The sequence below is a fragment of the Vicugna pacos genome, chromosome 20 (assembly GCF_048564905.1).
Source record: "Vicugna pacos chromosome 20, VicPac4, whole genome shotgun sequence".
NCBI lineage: Eukaryota > Metazoa > Chordata > Mammalia > Artiodactyla > Camelidae > Vicugna > Vicugna pacos.
In genome coordinates this window covers 24561832-24587874 of record NC_133006.1, presented here as the reverse complement: position 1 = coordinate 24587874, position 26043 = coordinate 24561832, and the positions used below count along the sequence as shown (strand labels likewise).

General features: G+C 46.8%; 2 protein-coding genes and 1 pseudogene across 5 annotated transcripts in view; all 3 read left to right on the top strand.

The window, feature by feature from the left end:
• LOC102541718 (BOLA class I histocompatibility antigen, alpha chain BL3-6-like) overlaps window positions 1-25372 on the top strand; it is a 102935-nt gene extending 77563 nt beyond the window's left edge. Inside the window, exon 8 of the mRNA XM_072945437.1 lies at window positions 24956-25372. Within this exon, the coding sequence (XP_072801538.1) occupies window positions 24956-24960 (5 nt within the window). The 3' untranslated portion in view covers window positions 24961-25372. The remainder of the gene's footprint in view (window positions 1-24955) is intronic.
• On the top strand, window positions 4150-10461 carry LOC140687865 (NADH dehydrogenase [ubiquinone] iron-sulfur protein 8, mitochondrial pseudogene; annotated as a pseudogene).
• LOC102541374 (HLA class I histocompatibility antigen, B alpha chain-like) lies at window positions 21824-25372 on the top strand. 4 transcript variants are annotated; one of them, XM_072945441.1, is made up of 8 exons: window positions 21824-21977; window positions 22283-22552; window positions 22751-23026; window positions 23644-23919; window positions 24037-24150; window positions 24568-24600; window positions 24744-24791; window positions 24956-25372. In XM_072945441.1, the coding sequence occupies exons 1-8, from the start codon at window positions 21914-21916 to the stop codon at window positions 24958-24960; spliced, it is 1086 nt and encodes a 361-aa protein (XP_072801542.1). In that variant the 5' UTR covers window positions 21824-21913; the 3' UTR covers window positions 24961-25372. The 4 variants fall into 4 exon arrangements, with proteins under 4 accessions (XP_072801542.1, XP_072801543.1, XP_072801540.1 ...); XM_072945442.1 differs by having other exon boundaries at window positions 24568-24604; window positions 24748-24791; XM_072945439.1 differs by having other exon boundaries at window positions 24744-24994.
• Window positions 25373-26043: the final 671 nt, after the last annotated feature.

The window sequence follows — 26043 nt, the reverse complement described above, 5'->3', positions numbered from 1 at the left end:
ATGATATCACTTATCTCTGGAATCTAAAGAAAAGATACAAATGAATTTATTTACAAGACAGAAACAGACTCGCTGGCACACAAAACAAATTTTTTATTATTAAAGGGGAAAGGGGAGGAGGGAGAAATTAGGAGTTTGGGATTAGCAGATACAAACTACTCAATATAAAATAGATCAACAGCAAGGTCTTGCTGCATAGCCCAGGGAATTACAGTCAACATCCTGTAATAACCAGCAATGACAAAGGACACATACATGCACAACTGAATCACCCTGCTGTCCACCAGAAAGGAACACAACATTGTAAACCAACTATTATTTTAAAAAGAATAAAAACAACGATGTCTGACACTGTTATTAAGGCAGAAAGACCCACACAGTTTCAAGTTCACTCACCTCCACACATACACACACCTCCTCACACAACACACATTTGTGGAGCCATGTGCGCCGCACACACACTCACACACAGTGCACTCTCCCTCAGATTCGTCAGTTCAGTGTGGGCCCGGCTTACCGCCTTGTTACCTTTCAAACAAGATCAGGATGATGCAGGAGGAGGACCTGAGAATGTCTGTCCCACTAGATCCCCAGGCATCTGGTACCTTCCGGGCCTCACAGGGCCCTGCTCCTGGAGCCCTCAGAGCGGGGCTGGGGACCTGACCTCAGATCAGCGTCCTGGAGGCCAGAGGCCGCCACGCGCCTGCCCTCACCTGGGATTGGGCTCTGCGAGTCCAGCAGCTCCCAGGCCTTTCCTGTTAACAGTTTATCTGTGAGCAGAGCTATTGAGAAACAGAAAGGACAGGCACAGGGAGGAATAGAATAGCAGAAGTCATGTGACTTCCTCATGCTCACTCTTTGCCTTGTTTGGACCCGGCTGATGTCACCAAAGCAAACTTGGGTCCTCTTGTCGTCCCACAGTAACGCCAATTGTACTGACACAGGGTTGTGGTGAAGGAAAGTGCGGCATTTACCGTGTTGTAAGGGGACAATACAACAGGATGGGTGGCCTGTGCTCAAAAACCTCGAACTTCCCGAAGAGTTAAGGCCAGGTGAGCGAGGGGGTCCCAGGCTACGTGATCCGCTGGTACACAATTCTCAGATTGATGGTGAGGTAACAAGACTGGGTCACAGGGGTTAACATCATCAGTCCTTAGGGTCCAGTAGGTCTCATGGTCATCAAGGAGTTACTTTCTTCACCTAGGGGTGGTTTGGCACCTGTAAGACTCAGGAAATCTGCATCCGGTACTATTGTCTCCCTCTGGGCACCTCAGGGAGCAGTTGCAGCAGAGGACACGGGGAAGGGCTCTGTGCCGGGAAGGCCCCAAAGGGCCCTGCTCAGTTACACTGACTTGTCCACATGGGCATCTCCATTTGGAGACAAGGCTCAGAGGGGAGCAGGACTGTTCTTCTTCCCCCGTTTCCTGATGAAGCCGAGGATTTGTGTGCTTTGGTGGCTGCCACTAGCTCTGCGGTGAGCTGCACAGGTGAGGGCAGCAGGAGTCAGGAGAACACAAGCTCCCTAAGCAGCTCCAAGGGCGTGAAGCTGCGGGGTCGAGGGTGCGGGAGGATTTTCTGAGTAACTGAGCTCACTGGGCACTAGACAGACCTAGTCAGGAAAGGAGTCATTTCCTGATTGCCTGTGGGGAGAGGAAGCTTGAGTCTTTAGGTGGAGCAGTCTGGATGGGATCCAAAACAAGAGAGGAAAGTGAGGGCAGAGCGTTCTCCTGAGGGGCAGACAGAGGGCACCTTCCATCACCACAACGGGGTCTCCTCCATCCTTGTAGGGAGTGCCGTCTCCCAGAACCCACTCCTCATTCTGCTGTCCCACTCTGCTCAACAGACGTCAGGAGGGTGGCCAGGGAGGGAGTCCAACAGGCTGGGAATGGGGGGAGTGTGTGCCCTGGCTGACTTGGTTTCGGGACTCACGATCAACACAGGTCGATACCGACTGCTGACCTGAACCCTTGTCCAAAGCTCTAGGGAGGAAGAGGGGAGATGGAATAGTGTCTATTTCAGCTCCTTAGCGCAAGGTTTAATGATAGAGGGCATACAATGGTGGTTTCTTTTCAGTCTCCTGAGTTCCCCCCATCTCTCCCAGGCTGACCTCTCTGTGTGCAGCAGGATCTCAGGCAAAAGCCAGGCTATTTCTCCCCCTCCCTTCCTTCTTCACCATGTGTTGCGTTCAGGATGAATCTTCTTAGTATTCATTCTCAGAGGGAAAAGGGCAGACAGGACTGAGTTGGAATTCACTCACGTGTCTACACACAGCACGTGAGGAGACAGGAGAACAGCGGAGGGGAGGGAACAAGTTATATTGATCAAAGGTCTGGAGAAAGGAGACAAAACCATGTTTATTTATTTTCTCTTTCCCATACATACCTTTGAAATCTGTTTCCCTTCCAACCGTCCAAGCAAGCACCACTCTTACTGTTCTCACACATGACAAGTTTTGGAAGAGCATAAGGCTCCCAGGACTGGTGGGGGTGCTGTTAACTGATGTGGTTTTTCAAGTTAGTTCCCAAGGCCATTCTTGGTGACAACAGGAAGAAAATGAACATGTTATATTATTATATTAGGTAGTGGGATTGCGAGTGAATTTTTTTCCCATTAAAAAATTTATTTGCTGTCCTTTTTGTTGGTGTGTGATGTTGTGCAATCAGAAAAAAATGGGAGAAGGAAGAGTTGATCTTGGCTGCTGTGATGCAAAGAAAAAACAAAACCAAAAATAAAACAAGAATTTACATGGATTATCCAATGTATTCCACTCACATCTCTGTGAAGGCAGGCAGGTGTTATAATCCCAGCTTAACTGTCCAGTGTTAGGAATGAGACTCAGAAGTGCCAAGCCCAGGATCACACGGCTCACAGAACCCAGGTCCCCAGAACCCCGGCCAGGGCTCCATCTACAATGGTCATTTCAGTGTGGAAGGTTCTTGGAGACCTGGTGCTTGGTCCCCTCAAGGGTCATGCTTCTCTCTACAACATCAAGAGGGAACGGCTGAAGCCCTTTAGTGATGGAGAACTCAGTTGCTACCAAGGAAGCGGACTCCTGTGTCAAGTCTAATTAAAAAACGAAACAAACAAAGCCTTATGATGAGCCCAATTCTGTCTCTGTGATGCTTCCACAGAAACAACCGATTTTTCACCTCTATGGTCAAATAGAATTAGTTTAATTCTTCACATAACATTCTCCAAACATTTGAAGTGTATTCTATTAATAAGCAAGGTATATTGCATCAAGGTAAAGAAAAAAAACTATTATCATGGGTAAGGTTGGTCCAAATACGTTTCAGCCCACTGGAAACATAAAGTTCTGCCTATCAACACTTTGGGGAAGTGTGTTCATTTTTTAACTCAAATGGTATTCAGTTAGAGCATGATATCTGCCAGGCAGGGGGGAAGCCTAAATTAGCAAGTCAAATATGCCCTGCATCTTTAGACGCTAAATAATCAAGTGGAAAGGCAGGCATTTGGAGTGTAGAGCGAGGGCGCCCACCCTACTTGGGAGCAGCTCAGGACGTCCTCCCTGAGGAAGTGACATGGGAACTGAGCCCTGAGGATGAACAGGGGTTGACAGGGCAGGTGTGTTCTACATGGAGGGAAACCACTGATGAGAAGTCCTGTATGTATATTGGACAGTGTGGGGTGGTTTGTGGGACTGACCAGGTCCAGGGAGGCTGGAGGAAGCCGGACATGGTGCTGAAGAGTGCGGGCTCCACCTGGACAGCCTGGACCCGGCATCTCCTCCCTCTCCCACTTCGCTGTGTGACCCTGGCAGGTGACTGACCCCAGTGCCCTTCACTTTCCTCATCTGTAAAATGGGTGAGGATTTATAGACAAGGTGAGGACTGGCTGAGCTGACACCTGTGAGGTGCTCAGAACAGTGCCGCGCACACAGCTGATGCTCAACCCTGTTTGCTCTGGTGGCAGGAGGGGAACAAGGTGGGACAGAGAGGGGAGGCTGAGGAGAGAGGCCAGGCCCTCGGAGCCCTCCTCGCCTGGTGCTGGAAACAGAGCAGCACAGGTGAGCTTCCATTCTCAAAGAGATCCCTCCATCTGCAAGCGGAGAAGAGACTAGAGAGGATGAGAAGTATGTGTGGGGACCAGTGAGGATGCTCCTGGGGAGGCCCCGCACCAGTGGCCGAGATGACCCCTCTCCATCCCAAATCCTCCTCTTCCCACCTCAGGTACTGTTTACATTCCTCACCGCATCCTCCTCCTGCCAGAGTCACTGCTGAGAAGGAAATGCTGAGCACACAGTGGACGGTGTCACGGCAAGTGGGCCCACTGTGGGGACCTCCTGGGAGAGGTGACCTGCAGGGTCTGCCTGGAGCACGTGCTGGACCCTGTGAGCCTCTTCTGTGGCCACTGCTCCTGCCAGGCCTGCGTCACCAGGTGCCAGGTCACTTTCAGATCCATCGAGGAAGCTCTGTGCTGTCCCTTCTGCAAGCAGCCATTTCAAGAGGGGGCATCGGGCCCAACTGGATTCTGGCCAGTTTGGTCCCCAGCCTCCTAACACTGGAGCCCAGGGGTGAGACTTCAGCACAGGAAGTCTGGTTCTGTGAGCAGCACAGGAAAAGCATCTTTCTCTCTTTCCAGGAGGAACAGCTATTCCTGTGTGTGGTTTGCAAAGATCTCACAGAGCACAAGTGCCTCTCGGGGCTGCAGGAGGAGGGAGACACTAGGCCTCACGATGTAAGTCAGCCCATCACTGTCTTGTCTGAACCAGGTGCAAACTCTGGGGTGGCTTGCACTCTTACTGCCTTATTCACTAGTACAGACGAGTAAGCTGCTGTGTTCTAGACACAGTTCTAAATGCACCAAGAGCTGCTCTTTCAAGCCTGGGTTCTACTCGTTAAAATCGCTGTGAGTGCTCACTGTCTCTAAACGTCTCCAGCAGCAGAGGCATCGCAGCTTCTCCACCTGCAGACACAGCAGCCTTGGGGTTGCTTGAGACCTCGCATCCCCTCCAGGATCCCCTCCGGGTTTCCAGGGTTGAAAGAAACATGATTGGACAGAGTTGTAAAACCAAAAATGCTCTTGATAAATAGGGCTTTTACTTCACATGGGCTCTACTATTCGGATAAATAAAAACACTTTGTTATTTCTAGAGAAGTAAAACCTTGTGATATTCATCAGTATTTTTTGGCTGAAAGTGTCAGAAATTCAACTTAGCCTGGTCAGCGGGGGTCGATATCTTCCTGAACAGATTAAAGGAAAGCAGGGGACCAGGGAGTCTCAGGTACAAGTAGCACCAGGGGCTTGACTGCAACTAACACTCCCACTTCTTATTTCCTCTTTGCTCTTATTGACTCATTTTTCAGACCACTGACCTGTACAAACTGTACCCTCAGCCATGTCTAGGGTCATACCTCTCATCTTGCCAACAAAGAAAGACTGAGAGTTACTCTCCCTGGTCCTGAAGTGGAAAATCCAAGGAATGAATTTGAGTCAGTGGTCTGCACACTGGCTTAGCTGTGCTGGGTACCGCTGAGGGGCTGGCTGAAGCGTCAGCTAAAGGCAAGCTTTAGGGCTAGAAGCTGAGGTCAGATTCCAATCCTAGTGTCTCAGTGTATCAGGATGGACTCGATTATGCTGCAGTAACAAACAACACCCCTCTGCCGGTGGCGTAAATAAAAAGATTTCTTTCCTTCCAGTGGTCCTTGCCTGTGGTGGGTGGCTGTGCTTCTGTGTACCAGTAACATGAAATTAGGAAAATGAATCATTTTAAATTCCATTTATAATAGCATCAGAATGAACAGAACATTCAGAATTCTGAATGTGAAATTTACACACACACACACAAAATAAGCATACATACATAGCAGCAGTTAATATTTTGTTAAAAGTAACAGAGTTAGATCAAACTGAAATTTTAAAAAATATGATTATCAATACTAGAAACAGAAATCTGTCTTGGGGAAAAAAATCCTTTGTTACAGAATATCAATAGAAGGAGGAGGCAAGGGAAGATTGAAAATCACGTTCTAGGTGTGAATTTAGAGACAAGCCTTTATGCCACATAAAGAGATATAGTTAACATGAGGAAAAATAAAAGACAAAATATTCATGTCAAAAAAAAAAAGAAAAAGAAAAAGATTTCTTTCCTTCCAGTGCTCCTTGTCTGTGGTGGATGGTGAGAGGGGCTCTGCTCATTGGAGGCACAGGACAGCCTCCAGCTCAACACGGGTACTGCTGTGCCGGAGGGGAGAGAGTGGGGGCCGCACCTGCAGTTAACGCCGTGCAGGAGGGATCCCTGTCACCCCTGCTGACAACTTACTGCACAGTCCTGACCTGAACTCCCATCTGCCACACACACGACAGTAGGACCAAGACGTCAGTCTCACTGTGAGTCTAGAAAGTGGAGAACCAACATATGCCGAGAACACTCATGGTGACACCCCTCATAGTCTCATCAGCGGTGGCCGGGGTGGGGGTGGAGCTGCTCAGGAGATGGACGGTCTCAAGTGACCCTCCGTGGAGTTGAATGTGTGCTCCCTGGAGGACTGAGGGCTCTGTCTCGCTTAGATGAAGACAAATCATGTCTACAAATTCTTTTTTTTAAAGTGGGCAAAAGCTATTTACTTTAAAAAAAAATCTTAATCTGTTTTTACTTCTTTCTTGGGATCCCTATATTGAAACCCTGCACAAATGGGCCCTAAGCTTTTCTTCTGACAATTAAACTCCATTCCTAACTTCCTGCTGCTTGGATCACCTGGAAAACCGAGGAGGTATTAACCGTGACTTGTACACGCCCCATTTCCTCACAGTTTCTTCACGATCAGCCCCTGACTTCTCCTTCCTCTGCGACCATTGCTGCTTCCTCTGCAGCCCGTCTCCCAGCTCTGCAGAGACCCGGCCATGCCTGGACGCGGGTCGTGATTTCATCAGCGAATGTGACTATTCTCTGAGCAAGAGGCCATCAGTTCTGGAGTGAACAGGACAATGAGAGGGAGAGGGAGGTGTTCTTTCTCAGACATATGGTTAGAGTTAGGTCATTAGGGAACATTTGCTACAAAACTGTACTTAATGTTCCCCCAAACCCACTTCAATACACTCTGGTCTTATAGGACCCTTGTTCTGTTCCTAATCACTTCTTCATTTTACTCCCTCAATCCATTTCAGTCTCTTCTTCTCTATGAGGCCCCTTAGATCTCTATGGTTTCACTATCTAGTCAATCATTAACCTGTCAGGGTAATCTGCATCTGTGGAAATACGGAAGTGTTGACTCATGACTGCATGAATATTGTATGTAGGGAAAGTGCATGCAGCACGTCGTTTCCATTTTCCATATAACTGATGATCATAGACTTCTGTATTCTTTTTTAATTACCTTATTTTCATTGAAGTATAGTTGATTTACTGTATTATACTAAGTTCAGGTGTACAGCATAGTGATTCAGTGTTTTTACGGATTATAATCCATTAAAATTTACCACAAGGCAATGGCTATGATTCCCCATGCTATAGAATGTATCCTTGTTGCTCAGCTATTTTATGTTAAATAGTTTGTATCTCTTAATCACATCTTCTAATCATGCCCCTCCCCACTTCCCTCTTTCCACTGGTAACCACTAGTTTGTTTTCTATATTAGTGAATCTGTTTCTGTTTTACTTTACACATTTGTTTATATTATTTTTTAGATTCCATGTATAACTGATATCATACAGTATTTATCTTTCTCTGTCTGATTTATTTAATGAAGCACAATATTCTCTAGGTCCATCCACAATGCTGGCAATATCAGAATTTCATTCCTTTTTATGGCTGAGTAATATTCCATTGCATATATAATGTATGTGTGTATGTATATACATATATATAGAAACACCATATTTTGTTTATATATTTTCTGTTGGTGGATACTTGGGGTTTTCCATATCTTGATTAGTATAAATAGCACTGCTATGAACATTGGGGTGCATGCATCGTTTCAAATTAGTGTTTTCACTTTTTTCTGGCTATATATCCAGGAGTGGAGTTGCTGGAGCCTTATGTTAGCTCTGTTTCTAGTTATTTGAGGAAACTCCATACTGTTCTCCCTGGTGGCTGCACCAATTTATATTCTCACCAGCAGTGTACAGTGGTTGCCATTTCTGCACACCCTCTCCAGCATTTATTATTTATATGCTTTTTGATGATGGCCATTTTAATGACTATGAGGTGATACGTTGTTGCAGTTTTGATTTGCATTTCTCTCATAATTAGCAATGTTGAGCACCTTTTCACATGTCGTTTAGCCACCATATGTCTTTTTTTCAAAAATGTATATTCTGGTCTTCTGCCTACTTTTTGATTGGGTTATTTTGGTTTTTGAATATTGAGTTGTAAGAGCTGTTGATATAGTTTGGATATTAACCCATTGTCAGTCATATCATTTGCCAATATTTTCTCCCATTCAGTAGGTTTTCTTTTCATTGGGTTGATGGTTTCCTTTGCTGTGAAAAAGCTTTTAAGTTTCCTTCAGTCCCATTTGTTTTTGTTTATTTTGGGCTTTATTTCTTTTGCCTTAGGAGACTAATCAAAAAAACATATTGCTACCATTCATGCTAAAGAGTGTTCTGCTTAGGCTCTGAGCAGTTTTGTGTTTTCAGCTCCTGCCCTTGGGTCTGTAATTCACTTTGAGTTTATTTTTGTATATGTGAGGAAATGTTCTAATCTCATTCTTTTACATGTATGTGTCCAGTTTTCCCAGGACCACTTATACAAAAGACTGTCTTGTCTCCATTGTACATTCTTACTTCCTTTGTTGTAGATTAATTGACCATAGGTGCATTGGTCTCTTTCTGGGCTCTGTATTTCCCTCCCTTGATCCATGTGTCTGTTTTGGTGCCAGAACCATGCTGCTTTGATTACCTTAGCTTTGTAGTATATTCTAAAGTCAGGGAAAAGGATACCTCTAGCTTTCTTCCTTTTTTCTCATGATTACTTGGCCATTCTGGAGTCTTTTGAATTTTAGGATTATTTGCTTTAGTTCTGTGAAAAATGTCCTGAGTGTTTTCATAGGGATTGCATTAAATGTGTAGATTGCCCTGGGTAGGATGAACATTTAACAACAGAAATTCTTCCAATCCAAGAACATGGGATATCTTTCTATTTCTTTGTATTATTTTCAAATTTCATTGTCAGACTCACCAAGATATACCTTGGACTAAGGATTTTTTATAATAACAGGTCTGTATCACAAGAGAAAGGTAATACATGTATAAAAACCTAATTACAGATCCTAAAATAGATGGGTATGAAGTAACAGAACTGATAAAGAAATATATTGCTCTCTATTATTTTTATATATTAATGAACTTCACAAATCAATTATATTTCTAGATCAATTGTCCTATCTCATAATAAGAACAAGTAAATAAAAAATAGCTAGGGTCATAGAAGACTTAAACCAGAGCAAGAGCCCACTTGACCTCACTGCCATGTATTGAGTATCACAACTAACAAGGATAGAATAGACTTTCTTTTCCATGTGCGCCTAGAACATTCACAGAAATAGACTACATTCTGGGTCTAAACAAGTCTCAAGAAGTTGAAAGGGACTGGAATCATATAGTATATTCTCTGACTACAATTATATGAAATCAGAAATGCGTATCACGAAGATACCTGGGAAATCCCTAAACATTTAGAAATTAACCAACACACTTCAAACCCATGGATAATCATGGCTTTAAGAAGAGATCAGAAGAAAAATGGAATTCGTTTTAACTCTAAGAAAATGAAGTCACAATTTGTGAGTTGCTTCAAAACCAGTGTTAGTGTTAGAGAGGCGTCTCGGCAGACAGACCGCTCCGCACGGAAGGAACGGCTGCGCTTCAAGATGCTGCCTGACCACGCGCGTGCTGCTTCGGGCCCGGCCCTGGCTGCACGTGCCGGGCATCCCAGTGGCCGGAGCCTCCACAGCAGCGCGGTCGCAGCCACCTACAAATATGTGAACATGCGGGAGCCCTCGATGGACATGAAGTCGGTGACCGACCGGGCAGCTCCGACCCTGCTCTTCCGAGCAGGACCGAGCTCTTCCGAGGCCTGGGCGTGACCCTGAGCCACCTGTTCCGGGAGCCAGCCACCACCAACTACCCGTTTGAGAAGGGCCCGCTGAGCCCCCGCTTCCGGGCGGAGCACGCACTGCGCCGCTACCCGGCGCGGGAGGAGCGCCGCATCGCCCGCGAGCTTTGCGAGGCTGTCTGCCCCGCCCAGGCCATCACCGTCGCGGCTGAGCCACGGGCCGACGGCAGCCGCCCGACCAGGCGCTACAACATCGACATGACCAACTGCAACTTTGCTGCTTCTGCCAGGAGGCCTGCCCCCTGGACGCCACCATCGAGGGCCCCAACTTCGAGTTCTCCATGGAGACGCACGAGGAACTACTGTACAACAAGGACAAGCTGCTCAACAACGGGGACGAGTGGGAGGCCGAGATCGCTGCCAGGCTGACTACCTCTACCGCTGACGTGCCCGCCCAGCCGGCCCGTGGCCCCTCCTGCCCAATAAAGAAGCTCTCCAACCCCCACCCCCCACCCCACCCCCAAAAAAAGTGTTAGAGAGAAATGTATCATTTTAAACGGATAAGAGACTCTGATAAACAATGTAAGCAAATATATTTGATAACTGATATGAACTGACCCAAATTTCTTTAAAGACACCATTTACTGAACTGAATTCAAAAGATAAAGGAAACATAAATAATCCCTTATGAACTAAGTAAACTAAATTCATAATTTAAAACGTATTCCAAAAAAACTTCCAGGCTCAGCTGGCTTCCCTGGTGAATTCTTCCCAACATTTAAGTGTTCACAGCACTCCTACACAAACTCTTAGAGAAAATACAGGAAAAGAAACACTTTCCAAACTGTTTTATACTTTATCACTGATACCAAAACCAGACAAAGATGTCAAAAGGTAACTTCAGACCAATGACGGTCATAAATCCTTAACAAAGCATCAGCAAATTGAATCCAACACATTATGACCAAGTGAGTTTCATGTCAGGAGGCAGGTTTGGACAATATATACAGACATCAGTGCAAGGTGTCACAGTAATAGAATAAAAAACAGTAAATGTAGGGTCATCTCCATGCAGAAAAATCATTTTAAAAATTCAACAGCCATTCACAATAAAACTCTCAGCAAACTAGGAATAAAAGGCCACTTTCCTCATTTGGTAAAGGGCATCTGGGAAAGACCGCCAGCTGATACCACACTTTATAGTGAAAAACTGAACATTTTCTACTTAAGGCAAGGAACAAGGCAAAGATGTCAACAGTCACCATTGCTATCACACATCGCACTGGAGCTCCTAGCCAGAGCATTAATACAAGGAGAAGAAATAAAAGGGATATAGTTTATAAAAAGGAAGTTAAGTGCATTAAATTTGCAGCTGACAAGATCATGGACATAAATTCCTCAGGCAAGAAAATATTCTAGAAGCAATACTTGAATTTAGGAAGACTGCAGTGTATAAGGTCAATTGGGTTTCTCTGTATCAGTGACATACAATTAGGAAAATAAAAAATTTGAATTCAACTTGTAATAGCATCAGAAGAAAATATTTAGCTTTCAACTAAAAGAACATGTGCCAGATTCGTACAGTTAAATCTACTTAGTTTTCTTTAGCATTTCAGTCTCTTTGATAAAGTGTTCCTTCTGTTCATTCACTTTATTCCCAAGCTCATTATACTGCCTGTCTGAGTTTTCTTGTAGTTTGTTGAGTTTCTTCATGACAGCGATTTTGAATTCTCTATTGGTCAGATTGCAATATTCCATGGCTGTATGTTTGATTTCTGGAGAATTGTCATTTACTCTTTGTGATACAGTGTTACTGTGGTTCTTCACCTTGCCTGATGTGTCGCTCCTCTGCCAACACATCAGAAATAGCATTTTTTGCTTGATTCTAACCATTCAGAAGATGAGCAAGCAGAGGCCATTCTTCTGTGGTCCAGTGGGTGCCATTATAGGACTTGAGCGGCCTCTGATTCTGTTTGAGAGCTGGCACTTCCCATCCTCTGTCACCTCTGTCAGGGGTGGCCCCCTGCCCTTATTGCTTCTTGTGCCTCCAGGGTCCTTGATGCCTTGTTGCTCCCAGTGCCGCTGGCATCGCTGCCTGATGAACCAGGATAGTGGGATCTTCTCTCGTGTCCCAGATCCCCTGAGTCACAGGGGCCAGGGATGAACAGGGCAACCTGGAGTGGTGCCGGCACCTCTACCATGTCCTGTGTTGTAAGGTTCTCTGGCTCCACTGCTGTAAGTGGAACAGGGGCAGCTGGGGAATCAACGTCATGGGTATCTCAGTGGCCCAGGACCACCTTTTGCTGCTGCCTAGGTACCTGGGGCCCTGGGCACTGCTGTGGCTGGAAGGCTGGATTCCTATGAGTCACCTCCCTGCTACACTGGGTGTCCTGGGGTTTCCAGCTCAATGGCCACAGCTGGGGACCAGGATCGCAGGCTCTGTCTCTGCTGTTCCCTGGGTTATGCCTCCTCCAGGGGTTCCAGACTACCCACCTCTACACGTCCATTGTGTGGAATTCTCCAGAGTCCTGGTGTGGTGGGCAGAGTCACCTTTGTTGTGCTGTGTTTGTTCACTGGTTGTGGATGTAAGGAGAGAGACTAAGGCAGCTTTTCCCTCCTTCATGAGGCTGATGTGTCTCCTCCAGGTCCCAGTCTTATGTCCAGAATCTTATGATTCTGCACAGTGGGAGGTGGGGGTCAGCTGCAGCCTGTGGGGCCTTGGGGAGCTCCCCTGACCCTGACCCTAACCCTAACCCTGCATCAGCCTCAGTGTCAGAAATTAGCTTTGTGTCCAAGACTGCAGACCTTTAGTTTCAGGGTTTGAAGATGGCTGGAGACAGGCCTGAGGTTCCCAGACAGCAGGTCCCTGTCTGTTAGGTCCGTGAAAGGGGAGAAGAGGCAGGAGGCTGAGTTGCTGCGCTCTCAGGATGGGAGAGGGGGAGGGCATCAAGGCTTCAAAGGGTGTGTGATGCCTCAATGGGAGTGTTCACCGTTTGCATCCTTGGGTACCCTGTTTGGCCCCTAGGTCCTGCAGGTCTTCAGAAGCGAAAGGTGGTCTTTGTGTTCTCAGGGAAATGTTCAGAGGACACCGCAGCCCAGACTCCTGGCTGATCTCCTTGTAACCACTGTGGTCTCCAGGCTCTTCCTGACATCCTGTCCTCTGCTCTCCAGGTGGGCACCAGCAGGGCAGTTCTTTTCCTCAGCCCTGGGGACAGTCATTTTGGCAGAGCATTCTTTACTGTCTTAGCTCATATAAAGACGATGTCCAGTAGCCTGGGGCTGTGCGCTGGGGACGGGTCCTCTCTTCCTTGACTCTCCCTGCAGCCAGCATCCTGCATCTGTGGGGGATGTGGGTGCTGCGGATGGGAGGGTTATTTCTCTGGACCAAGAGGAATTCCTTATTACCTCCCCTCTCTCCTTTTTCCTTTTCCCTTTCTTCCGTGTGTATTTCTGAGTTGTGTAACATGAGTCATGTTGTCTGTTGTACCATACCTCTCAGCACAGAAAAATACCTAAAACTTAAGTAGAGTTTGCCATCAAAATAAGAGCTAACACCCTAATTACCATCCAGGTGAAAACTGGAGCCTCTGCCTCTGCCCAGGCCAAAGCCCCTGTGCCTCTCCCCACACAGACCCCCATCTCTCCTGCACTCGTGGCCACTGATCTGACCCCTTCCCCGCCCCTCTCCTTTCTGCTTCTTCCTTCTCCAGTCCTGTTGGCCTCCATCCCCTACTGTCACGCTTTCCTCCCTCTCTGCACTTCTCCAGATTTCCCTGCTTCCTAGGCCATCACCCTGGGGATCTCTTTCTCCTCAGCCTCCCTTCTTTATCCCATCTGAGGGATGGAGAAACCAGTTTGGATTTCCTGGAGGAGGAGCCTCCATCTTTGAAAGCAGCAGCAGGAACAAGTGACAGGGACTTGAGGTTCAAGGTCCCATCCCAGGAGACTGCAGATACCCTGTATGTTTGTGGGGTCCGCCCTAGAGCCAGGAACCAGCTGTTACTCCCTGAAGATTGGCTCCTCCCTGAGGCCAAAATGCTTAGTCATTTAATGGGTGGAAAACGTCTATGTCAGTGTGTATTTTGGGAAACAATTCAGACTCTAAACTTGAGGCTGGATGGGGCACCCCCTTGTGGGCACAGCCCTGTCCCACGACTGGGAGCCCAAGGAGGCCCTGGGCAGGTTCCCGCTGAGGAGGTCAAAGGGGAGCTCAGATCTCCTGTCATCATCCCTGTGGCCACACGAGGGCGCTGCTTCTCTGCGCTCTCCTATTCAGCACAGCCCTGGGACAGGAGGGGCTATAGTCTGAGTCACAGAGATGTCTGACCTGGAGGCTGGACAGCAGTGGGGGATGAAGATGCCTTCTGAGTAGCTCTGGGGCCAGGCGCGGGGGTGGGGCAGGGAGTGGAGGGGAGGAGAGCCCTGCAGCCCTGCCCTGTGCCTGAGGTCCCCACCTTTTCTCCTCAGTACTCCTCTGCACACCTTGATGACACCACCCTGGAAAACTCAAAGGTAATCATTGTTTCTTCCACCCCCTGTTCCTTTCTGAGAGATATTTCAATTTATTTTATTTTAGAATACTTTGAGAATTATTAAAAAGTAGCAAAGTTACTAGAGTTCCTGTATATCCCACACTCAATTTCCCCTCAGGAGACATCTTAGGTCAGATTCATACGTTTGTCACAGCTAATCAAATATTCCAGATATATTATTACTAAACTCCAAAATGTATTTGGATTTCATGTTTTTCTTTTTTTCTGATCCAGGATCCGATCACAGACACATTACGTTAAGTCCCAGTCGTGTCTCCTTCAGGCTCCTCTGGCTGTGACAGTCCCTCAGACTTCCCTCCTTTCCCATGACCTTGATGTTTTGGGGGAGCACTGCTCAGGGATGTGGTAGACTGTCTCTCAACTTGAGTTTGATCGACTGGGGCAAAGCGTTTCGGGGAAGAGATGTCACAGAGATGAAGCGACATTCTCCACACAAAGGAGAATTTCCTCTCCGCTGGCTAAGGTACATTTCCCAGGTGTCTCCTTGTGAACGTATATTTTCACTTCCCCACTTTCCATGCTGTAGTCTCTAGTGTGCAGCCCACATGTGGGGGGCGCTCTGCCACAAACATTAATCTGCAGATTTCTGTGCAAATATAAGTTTTATATATTTTTATTAAAGTATAGTCAGTTTCCAATATATACATTTCTAGTGTACAGCATAATGCTTCAGTCATACATATACATACATACATTCCTTTTCATATTCTTTATCATTATAGGTTACTACAAGATATTGAATATAGTTCCCTGTGCTATACAGCATGAACTTGTTATTTATCTAGTTTATATATATTAGTATCTGCAAATCTCAAATTCCCAATTTATCCTTTCACACCCCCGTCACTCCTGGTAACCATAAATTTGTTTTCTATATCTGTGAGTCTGTTTCTGCTTTGTGAATAAATTCATTTGTCTTTTTTTAAAATCCCACATATAAATGATATCATATGGTATTTTTCTTTCTCTTTCTACTTTCTTCACTTAGAATGACAATCTCCAGTTGCATCCATGTTGCTGCAGATGGTATTATTTTATTATTTTTTATGGCTGAGTAGTATTCCATTGTATAAATATACCACAACTTCTTTATCCACTCATCTGTTTATGGACATTTAGGTTGTTTCCATGCCTTGGCTATTGTAAACAGTGCTGCTATGAACATTGGGGTGTGGGTATCTTCTTGAATTAAAGTTCCCTCAGGGTATATGCCCAGGAGTCAGATTGCTGGATCATACAGTAAGTCTATTTTTAGTCTTTTGAGGAATGTACATACTGTAAATATAAGTTTTTTAACGAGGTGGAGGAGTACTGCAGTGATCAGCAGGTGGGACGGCGAGTCTCTGTGTAGCTTCATGAGAAACTGCTGCCCGTCCCTGCAGTGGCTGCGCTGCTTCGTGTTCCTGCAGCAGTGCCAGGGGCTTCTGCGGCTCCACATCCTGCTCAGCGCTTGGCATCACCCGTTCTTGGATTCTAACTGTTCTCATCAGTGTGTGATAGGACAACATCATTGTTTTTCAGAAAAGACTCACAGATGTAGAGTAGGAACTAGTGGGCACCAGTGGGGAGAAGGAAGGGGAGGGGCAAATGGAGGTGGAGGACTAAGAGGTACAAACTATCAGGTGTAAAATAAGCTACAAGGATGTATGTACAACACGGGGAATATAGCCAATAATTTATAATCACTATCCCCTAACCTTTAAAAATTGAGAATCACTGTATTGTATACCTGTAACATATAATACTGTACATCAACTATACTTCAGTTTAAAATTTTGGTATTGTAAAATAAATACATAAATAAATAAAGTTTTCAGAAACCTTGGGGAAAACAAACAAAAAGTCATTGTTTTAAGTTCCATATCCTAATATATGATGTTGACCATCTTTTCATGTGTATTTCCATTTGTGTATCTTCTTTGATGGGGTATCCGCTCAGGCTTTTGTTTATTCTGTTTCATTGCGTTATTTGTTTTCATATTACTGAGTTTAAGAGTCTGATGTACATTCTAAACAAGTCCTCTATCAGACATGTGAATCTGCAGATAATTTCTCCCAGCCTGTGCCCTGAGCTCTATGACTGACACAACACTGCACACTAACGCATGGATATATTTCTCTGGGAAGAGAAACTGCTCACTGCAGTGGTTTCTGACTAGAAGACTTGGATGGCTAGGGGGTGAGGGGGACAATAAGAGGTTTTTTTTTTTATATTCTTCAGTATCATTTAAATTGTCTGTGTGCATATAATGTTTTCAAAAACTAAAAGACATTAAAATCCCTTACGCTCCAAAAACACTTGACAGATCATCTGCAGATCATGTGTGAGGACGCACATTCTCAGCCTTTTGACTGAGCTCTTCTGACACAGAATTTCCATTACAGGAGAAGATGGGCTGCATTGTATGGACAATTCTCCCCACTGGAAATAGCTAAAAATGCCATGTAAAATACAAAAACCATCCTAAAAGCAACAAAGAGGCAACAAGATACTAATAAAAGACCACATGCCAAAAAAGAAGGGAAAGATCCTGTTTGGCCTCCGCAGAGAACATGGTCCTGCGACAAGGAGAAAGGCTCCGTGAGTTCACAGCCCACAGCCCAGGCGTGGAGCCCGGCACGTCCAGCTCTCCGCCTCCACCACGCTCTTGACTTTTTCTATCCACCTGCTTCTACTTTTTAAAAATATAAACATAGTTTTTTAATTCTGATTATGATGTACAGGTAATGTATCATATATGATAACAATGTATATTCACTGTAAAACAAGTTACAAAGTGTTGACAGTGATCAATAACAAAGTAAAAAGAACTGTAATCCTCACACAGGAGATATTTTGTTGCTTTTTCTTTTAGTTTATTATCCAATCTTCTGTTGCTGCCCAAGGGCTGGAACTTTCTGTCTCTAAGTTGATGAGCACGGACTTCAGTGGCCCCCACCCCGCACTCTCAGATGCCATGTCCTGAGTCAGCTCACTCTCCCACCTCCTGAGAGGGTGTCTCTCACTTCCTGTTCCCTACTCAATGCCCTCCACTCCCTCCCCACTCCCTATCCTTACTGATGAACTTCTGTTTTCACTCAGAAAATAAAAGAGGACTCAGGTAGAATGACATCATCCTCCCGCACTCCCACATCTGCACCTGTATCCTCACCTTCCCCCCAGTGATGATGGATGGTCCCTCCTATCTAAGGCTGCCCCTCAGGGAGGGCACAGGGTGTGGCTCCTCCCTCCCCTGTATCAGCAGCTTCTGGCTGTCTTCTGGATCGTTCTTTCTTGCCTACAGGTATGCTGTAATTCCTTCCAGTAAAAAATTTAATAATAATCAACCTAAACTAAATAAATAAAAACAAATCATCCCATAAAAACTGTATGTCCTGTTTTATTGTAACTACTGCCCCATGTCTGTGACTCTCCTTACAGAACAGCTCCTGAGTCCATTGTCACTCCTACCGGGGTATCCTTTCACTTTTGGCTAATGAACACATGCACATAGCTTTAAAGAGTAAAACACTTCTACAAGACTTGATATCAAGGCAGATGACTCCGTCTTCCACGCTCCCCCAATTCCTGAATCTCAGAGACAAGCTGTTTTAGTTCTTTCAGCTCATTCTCTAATTGTTATTTCAATGCCTCTAGTTAGCATCCTCTTTATAATACTCCTTGTTTTTCACTTTTATGCATCATCTTAGTTAATTGGTTCTTCTTTCACACACCCCTGTCCTCCCAATACAATTATAATTTATAATTACAAATTTATCAATTTTGCAATTTTGATTAGCTCAATCTGCAATATTTACATTATGATGATGATGGACATGAAAGACACAACTGAGCATTTAGTAGACTATGATTACTTTCCTTTTATTTTCATTTTTTCCCTTTCATTTTCTTGAATGAATTTTTAATTTTCCCTGGAATAAATAATTGTGTTATTATACTCATTTTAAACCATCCCAAGGTCTCCTCAGAGTCTAGTCTTCATGAACATCTTTGAGTACATCTGATATTCTACTAACTTCGTCTCTTTGCACAGCCCTGTCCCACAGCCCTCAGGCCTGCCTCGTGTGGAAGGGGTCCCTGCACACCTGGGGCAGGGCTGACGCCCTGGATCTCCTTCACCGCCTCCTGGGCAGCCCTCTAGCTCTTTTGTTTGGCTCCCCTGGGGCCTGGATTCCATGGCTTCCCCATTGTTGATTTACTCCACCATTTTCCCCCACTTTGCCTAGCAGTATCCTGAGGAAAGGAACAAGGAAAGTGAAACACTGTAACCCTGAAGGGCCTTAGGCTGCCCTAGGACTGACTCACATCTTCACTAGATACACAACTCTGTGCTAGAAACACTTATTTTTTCCTCAGAATTGAGAAGGCATTGCTCAATGTCTTCTAGCCTCCGGGCACATGTTTGTTGCCTCTTAGTTTTCAAGGTCTCTTCTTTTCCAACCTGTTTCTCAAATTTCACTTGATGTGTCTGGTGTGGGTCTGTTTCCATCTAGTGCACTAAGAATTTGTGTAGGCTGTTCAAGATGTAAATTTTGTCTGTAAACTCTGAGAAGTCTTCTTGATTTTTTTTATCATTCCCTACTCTCCATTAGTTTTGAAACTTGTATTTGTAACTTGTTGGAAGGTTGTGACCGACAGACATATTCTTACAGGTCCTCTCTCCTCCTTGCCATTACTTTTCCATCTACTTATTGGGAGCATGACTGTAAACTTCCAATTCATCTATGGAATTATTCATTTCTATGATCATATTTTTAATCCCAAGAATTCTTTTTCATTCTATGACTGTATATAACTGTATAGAATTCTATTTTTGTTTCATATTCCATTTATCCTTTCTGTCTTTCAGATATTATTGATAACAGCAGCAGGGGACCTGTCAGGACTCCTGTTATCTGCTCTCATGGCATCATGAGCTCTTCCTCACAGCACTTTGGACAGTCGTGATGTGCATCTGTCTCAGTCATTTCTGTCCCTCTCCAGCACAGCAGAGCCTATCGCCCATCACCTGGGGCTTAACTGTTGCTCTTCTCCGATGTCTCCAGATCCTGATGCAAGGTGGCCTCGAAATAGATGCTACTTAACTTCTCTGAGTCTCCTTTCCCTGTCTGCTCAAAGGGATCACAGGCTGGGTGCCTCATGGGTTTGAGGCATAAATTTGACTCTGCATGTAAATCACATGGAATGACTGCCTGAGACATAGTCAGTGCTCCTCTGTTCATAGTGACCATCTTTACAGTGATTGTAGCATTTAGATTATTTCCACTCTTTGCTTCTATAAACCACGATTCAAGATGTATCCCTCAGTATCTATTTTGGAGAACATGTGTGATTATCTTCTTAGGATAAATTTGTAAAAGAAAAATGTCTATATTTCAGTGTTAACATATTGAAATTATTGAGACATTTTGCAAAAGGACCTTTAAGATTTCTGTACCAGTTTTCAATCTCATCAGTCTTTACAACAGTCTGTTCTCCCTCATTTCTTGTCAGTCCTCCCCTCATTCATTTCATCTTTGCAAAGATGATAGATTTGAATTCATTCCCATTTCTTATTCCACATTTTCATGTTTGTTTACATTTATTACTAATATGTTCATATAGCATTTCTTCTTTTCCAAATCATTCTTTAATATTCTTTTTCTTTTTTGGATGTAGTTATTTTAAAATATTGAATTCAAGATGCACAAAGCAGCCTCTGCCCACAGGAACTGGTCTGACACTTACACGGGCCTCAGTGTTGTCGGAAGCGGGGCTGATGCTCCCTACTCGGCCAGGTTATTCTGCTGTTGACATAAGTCATCTCACAGAACATCAACGTCAGACAGGGACACCTGAGACCATGATACAGGAAGACAAGACAAGACAAGACCATGACATATTCTGTCTAAGGACAGACCAAACAAGCTGGCACTGCAACCCTCACAATGCACCAAACCTCTCCCTGTGCTAACACAGCGACCACTACTTCTGTCCAGATACAGCTGTATCCTCGCTCTAGTCTGCCTTCCCTATGGGTGAGAGTCAGTCAGATGCCCAGTCAAAATTATTTTCAGAGCATTACTAAGATACTATTTGCTTCCTCACTATGTTGACATCTGCTTTGAGGTACAGTACAGCTTCAAAGTAATGGAGACTACGGAAGCAAACTGTAGTAGTAATTATTTTCACAACTTTTTGCAGGGCAAAAATAAGGTTTGCTTTAAAACGTCCTGGATGAAGCATTAAAATTATCGTTCCTAAGTCTTCATCCTTAATATCTTCTATGATGACATGGGACGTACACATAAAGCACTTCTGCTACATTTCAAAGTACTGTGTCCCATGTGAAATAATTTGTGTGAACTGAACTACCCTCTTTTTTATGGAATACTGTTTTTACTTGAAAGAATGAATGACATTGGAAGATCTGTATAACTTACTGAAACAATGTATTACTTTTTTAAAATCTTACATTAGTACAGAGACATTCAGTGTGCAAAACAGGCTTTGGATTCTAATGTAATAGGAAATATTCAGTGATCTGTCTCAGGTCCACTTTGCAAATAACTTTGACAAACTACCATGTGTGTAGTTTTAGTTTAGCATTAAAGAGGACCATCCATAATGATCTGAAAAGGTTATTTAAAATACTACTCCTACATAAGTGTGAGACTTCACTTATGTTGATTAAATGGAACAGCAAGCATGAAAATCCAATGGTCTTCTATTGAGACAAATTAGAAAGAGACTTGAAAAAATGTAAAAATGTAAAAAGCTATGCCTTCTCACTACCATGTTTATTTTGGGAAACTATCTTTATATTAAATGCATGGATTATTAATATTATTCTCAAAAGTTAATACAAAAATTTAAACTGTTATTCCTACTATGAAAAATATCGGTAGATGTACCCACATACACAGAATAATCCTTGGCTTCTCACTCATTTGTAAGACTGTGTGAGCATTCTGACCAAAATGTTTTCAAAATCACAAACTGACACAGCCCTGGGCCAGGACCCGGGGAGACAGTGTGTCAAAGAGCCCTCGGTGCAGGAGGGGAGGGATCAGGGCAAAGTCCCAGGTCCCCAGAAGGGCAAGGTTCTCGGGGTGTGCCTAGGGTGGGGTCTGGGGCGGGGACGCTCCGTGCTGGGGGTTCCCCATCTCTCCAGGTTTCACTTTCTCTCTCACAACCTGTGTCGGGCGCTCCTGCCTGGACACTCGTGACGCGGCCCCACTTCTCAGTCCCATTGCGAGTTCTGTTTCTGGAGAAGCCAATCAGCGTCACCCCGGTTCCCGGTTATAAAGTCCGCACGGACCTGCCTCCACTCAGCTTGTCTTCAGAGTCGGGGAAGGCGAGTCATGGGGACGCGAGCCCTCCTCCTGCTGCTCTCGGGGGCTCTGGCCCTCATCGAGACCCGGGCGGGTGAGTGCGGGGTCGGGAGGGAACGGCCTCTGCGGGGGAGGAGCGAGGGGCCTCTGGACAGGAGGGCAGGACCCCGAGGATGGTGCGACCTCGCCGGCCCCCGCCCAGACCCATCACCCCACCCGGATCCCGGGTCCTCGCTCCCTTGCTTCCCGCCCCCTCTTCTCTCCCATCTGATCCCGACCCTTCTCCACCCGCCGCCCCTTTTCCGTCTCACGCGCCCCCTCCTCCCCGCCCGTCACCTCGGACCCGGGACCCAAGGGGGTAGGAGGGTCGGGCCGGGTCTCACCCCTCCGCGCCCCCAGGCTCCCACTCCATGAGGTATTTCTACACCGGGGTGTCCCGGCCCGGCCGCGGGGAGCCCCGCTTCATCTCCGTCGGTTACGTGGACGACACGCAGTTCGTGCGGTTCGACAGCGACGCCCCGAATCCGAGGGAAGAGCCGCGGGCGCGGTGGGTGGAGCAGGAGGGGCCGGAGTACTGGGAACGGAACACGCGGATCTGCAAGGACACCGCACAGACGTTCCGAGGGAGCCTGAACAACCTGCGCGGCTACTACAACCAGAGCGAGGCCGGTGAGCGGCGCGGGCCCGGGTCCAGCTCACGACCCCCTCCCCAGGGACGGGCCGGGGGCCCCCGAGTCTCCGGGTCCGAGGGTCACCCCGACATTGCGGGGCCCGCCCGGCCCTCGACCCGGGAAGAGCCGGCGGGACCTTGACCCGGTTTCATTTTCAGTTGAGGTTTAATCACTGTGGGGGGCGGGGCGGGGTCAGGGTCTCACACCTTCCAGCTGATGTACGGCTGCGACGTGGGGCCGGACGGGCGCCTCCTCCGCGGGTACACGCAGTTCGCCTACGACGGCAAGGATTACATCGCCCTGAACGAGAACCTGCGCTCCTGGACCGCGGCGGACGCGGCGGCTCAGATCACCCAGCGCAAGTGGGAGGCGGCCGGTGAGGCGGAGCGCCAGAGGAACTACCTGGAGGGCAGGTGTGTGGAGTGGCTCGGCAGATACCTGGAGAACGGGAAGGAGACGCTGCAGCGCGCAGGTACGAGGGGCCGCGGGGCCTCCAGGCCTCCCCTCGGGCTGCCGCTCGGATCCCACGAGGAGGGGAGGAGGGATCCTGCGGGAAACCGCCGGGCTTCCTGCTGCAGAGGGAGGGGTCCGCCCAGGTCCCCGTATTCTGTACAGGAGAGTGACTTGCCAGGGGCCCGACTTCTCTAAAGGACAGTGAGGAAATCCAGGCTCTTCAGGATAAAGAGGGGGAGACCGTCCCCGAAATAACTGACCCGCGGTGCCCTTTGACCCCGGCCGCCATCTTGTGAACCAGGACCTTCTTTCTCAGGCCTGTTCTCAGCCCGAGACCGTGTTTGAATCCAGATTCCAGCATTTCTGAGGCATTGATCCTCCACCAAAGTCATGAACATGACCCTGTATTCCCCACCTTACATTCCTGGAGCCTCCCATATTGTCTTTCATTCTGAAATATTAAACATTCCGAGGACTAGGAGATATTCCCAGACATCCAGGTGCAGGCTTGTGTCCTGGGTTTGTGCTTCTTTTCAAACCCATCATCCTGTCCAGTCTCAGGATGGTCACCTGATGCTGCATCAGTGGCTCATGGAGGTAACCCAGAGTGACAAGTTTCTGATTCTTCTTCCTCAGACCCTCCAAGGACACATGTGACGCATCACCCCACCTCTGACCATAAGGCCACCCTGAGGTGCTGGGCCCTGGGCTTCTACCCTGCGGAGATCTCACTGACCTGGCAGCGTGATGGGGAGGACCAGGCCCAGGACACGGAGCTCGTGGAGACCAGGCCTGCAGGGGACGGGACGTTCCAGAAGTGGGCGGCCCTGGTGGTGCCTCCTGGAGAGGAGCAGAGATACACGTGCCACGTGCAGCACGAGGGGCTTCAGGAGCCCCTCACCCTGAGATGGGGTGAGGAGGGAGACGGGGGTGGAGCTTCTTCTCTGATAAAGCAGAAGCCCTTCTGGTGACCTTCAGCAAGGTCGGGACTCAAGCCTGAGGTCAGGGCCTGTTCCCTTCTCTTTGCAGAGCCACCTCCTCAGCCCACCGTCCCCATCATGGGCATCATTGTTGGCCTGGTTCTCTTTGTGGTCATTGGAGCTGTGGTGGGGGGATTTGTGATCTGGAGGAAGAGGCGCTCAGGTAGGGAAGGGAGGGGGAATTGGACTTTTCTTGTCTAACTTGAGGGGTGTCAAGCCCAGTATAAGTTTGCCTGCCTCGTTACTGGGAGGTACTGTTCACACACGTGCTTGCCCGTCTGGAGCTGAGGGCTAACACTTTGTAAAGCACTTATGAAAATGAAAGACAAATTTTTCAGCTTGGAATTGCAGTTGGGGATCAGATTCCCAGCAGTCAAAAGTCAGATGGATAGACCCCCATTGAGGACAGACCTGAAGAAGGTAGTTGGCCCAGTCCCCCCACATGTCCTTCCTTCATGTTCTGATCCTGTCCTTGATTTTTGGTCACAGTTTTAGAAAGTTCTCTGTGGTCCAGAACAAGGGGTTCCTCTCATGAGTCAGGCTTCTCCCTGGCCTCTCACAAGATGTTTTCTTCTGACAGGTGAAAAAGGAGGGAGCTATGCTCAGGCTGCAAGTAAGTACGGAGTGAGTGTGGTTCCTGAGACCCTTGTGATGGTGGACCTGGGACGCCATGTGGGGAGCTCACCAGCCTCAGAATTCCTTCTCTGGTTTCTCTCCTGTGGGCTCTGACCACGTCCTGGTTTTGTTCTCCCCCAGACAGTGACAGTGCCCAGGGCTCTGATGTGTCTCTCACGGATCCCAGAGGTGACACCCTGGGGGGCCTGGATTGGGAGAGGGTTTGGGGCAGAGGGGATACTGTGGGTGTGGGGATTCTCTGAGTGGGACATTTTGAGCATGTGGGGGGCTGTTGAGAATGTCAGCACTTCCATGGCTGACCTGAATTGGTTCCTGATTCTTTTCTTTCACAGTGTGAGACAGCTGCCTTGTGAGTGCACTGAGTGGTGCAAGATGTGTTCACGACCCACTTTATGACTTCAGATCCCCTGACTCCTGTTTCTGCAACTGCACATCTGTGCTCCTATTAGCATAATGTGAGGAGGTGGGGAGACTGGCCCACCCCTGCCCCCCACACCCCTCCCCACCCTGACCTGTGTTCTCTTCCCTGGTTGACTTTTCTTCCAGCAGAGGTGGGGCTGGGCCATCTCCATCTCTGTCTTAACTTTGTGCTGCATTTTATAATAATTTCTTACTTTCCTAATGAAAATAAATCTGGATATGAATTTGGTTTTTTTTTTTTGTAATTGGTGCCATAAGCCATTAATGAAATAATAAAGGTGAAGATTCCTAAAATTTGTGAGTGGAAATAAAGAAGCACTCAGAACCTTCCAGAATCTGCATGCTTGTTGTACTGCGCCTGTTGCAGGGGGGACAGAAGGCTGTGAGGAGGGAGTGTGGCAAGGACTGTGCGCAGTCAGTGCTCAGTTCCTTGTGGGCTGTGAAGGGGTCACTACTGGGATAGGTCATCTTCTGGTCCTGTGTCCTTGTAATTTCAGTAGAACCTGGTCCCACCAGGACCTGTGATCACAGAGACTCAGAAGTCACCTGGGCCTTGTCCTGTCTGGAGGACATTGACAGCGAGGCCTACCTGTGACCATGTCGCCCTGGGCTCAGGAAAAAGTCCAGCCCTCAGCCCCTGTCTATTTGTGTGTGCGTTCATATTTTGCCCTTTTAGGATTTTTTAAATTATGATGTTCTTTTTCGTGTGTAGAATTCTGGCTTCATTCTGCTCTGGGTGTCCCCCATCTGTGACAGCAGGAGGAGTCATTTTTGCCTGTCATGTCCCCACAATTCCAAGGGGTCCCTGCCCACAGGCTCTCAGGGGTATCAAGAGAGAAACTCTCAGTGTTATCCAGCTCTGGCCTGATTCTTCTTTGCATCTTTCTCCCATCTTTTTTAAGGAACTAGATTCTAGAATTAGCAAAGAAGAGGGACCCAAAAGTTTCCCATCTTCATTTAATTCTTACTGGATTTCTGTCTTCTCTGCAGCCACTCCCTC

Coding starts and splice junctions, on each gene's coding strand:
- LOC102541374 (XM_072945439.1), top strand. CDS start 21,914: ATGGGGACGCGAGCCCTCCTCCTGCTGCTCTCGGGGGCTCTGGCCCTC. Junction 23,027..23,643: donor GGAGACGCTGCAGCGCGCAG/GTACGAGGGGCC, acceptor CTTCTTCCTCAG/ACCCTCCAAGGACACATGTG. Junction 23,920..24,036: donor GCCCCTCACCCTGAGATGGG/GTGAGGAGGGAG, acceptor TTCTCTTTGCAG/AGCCACCTCCTCAGCCCACC.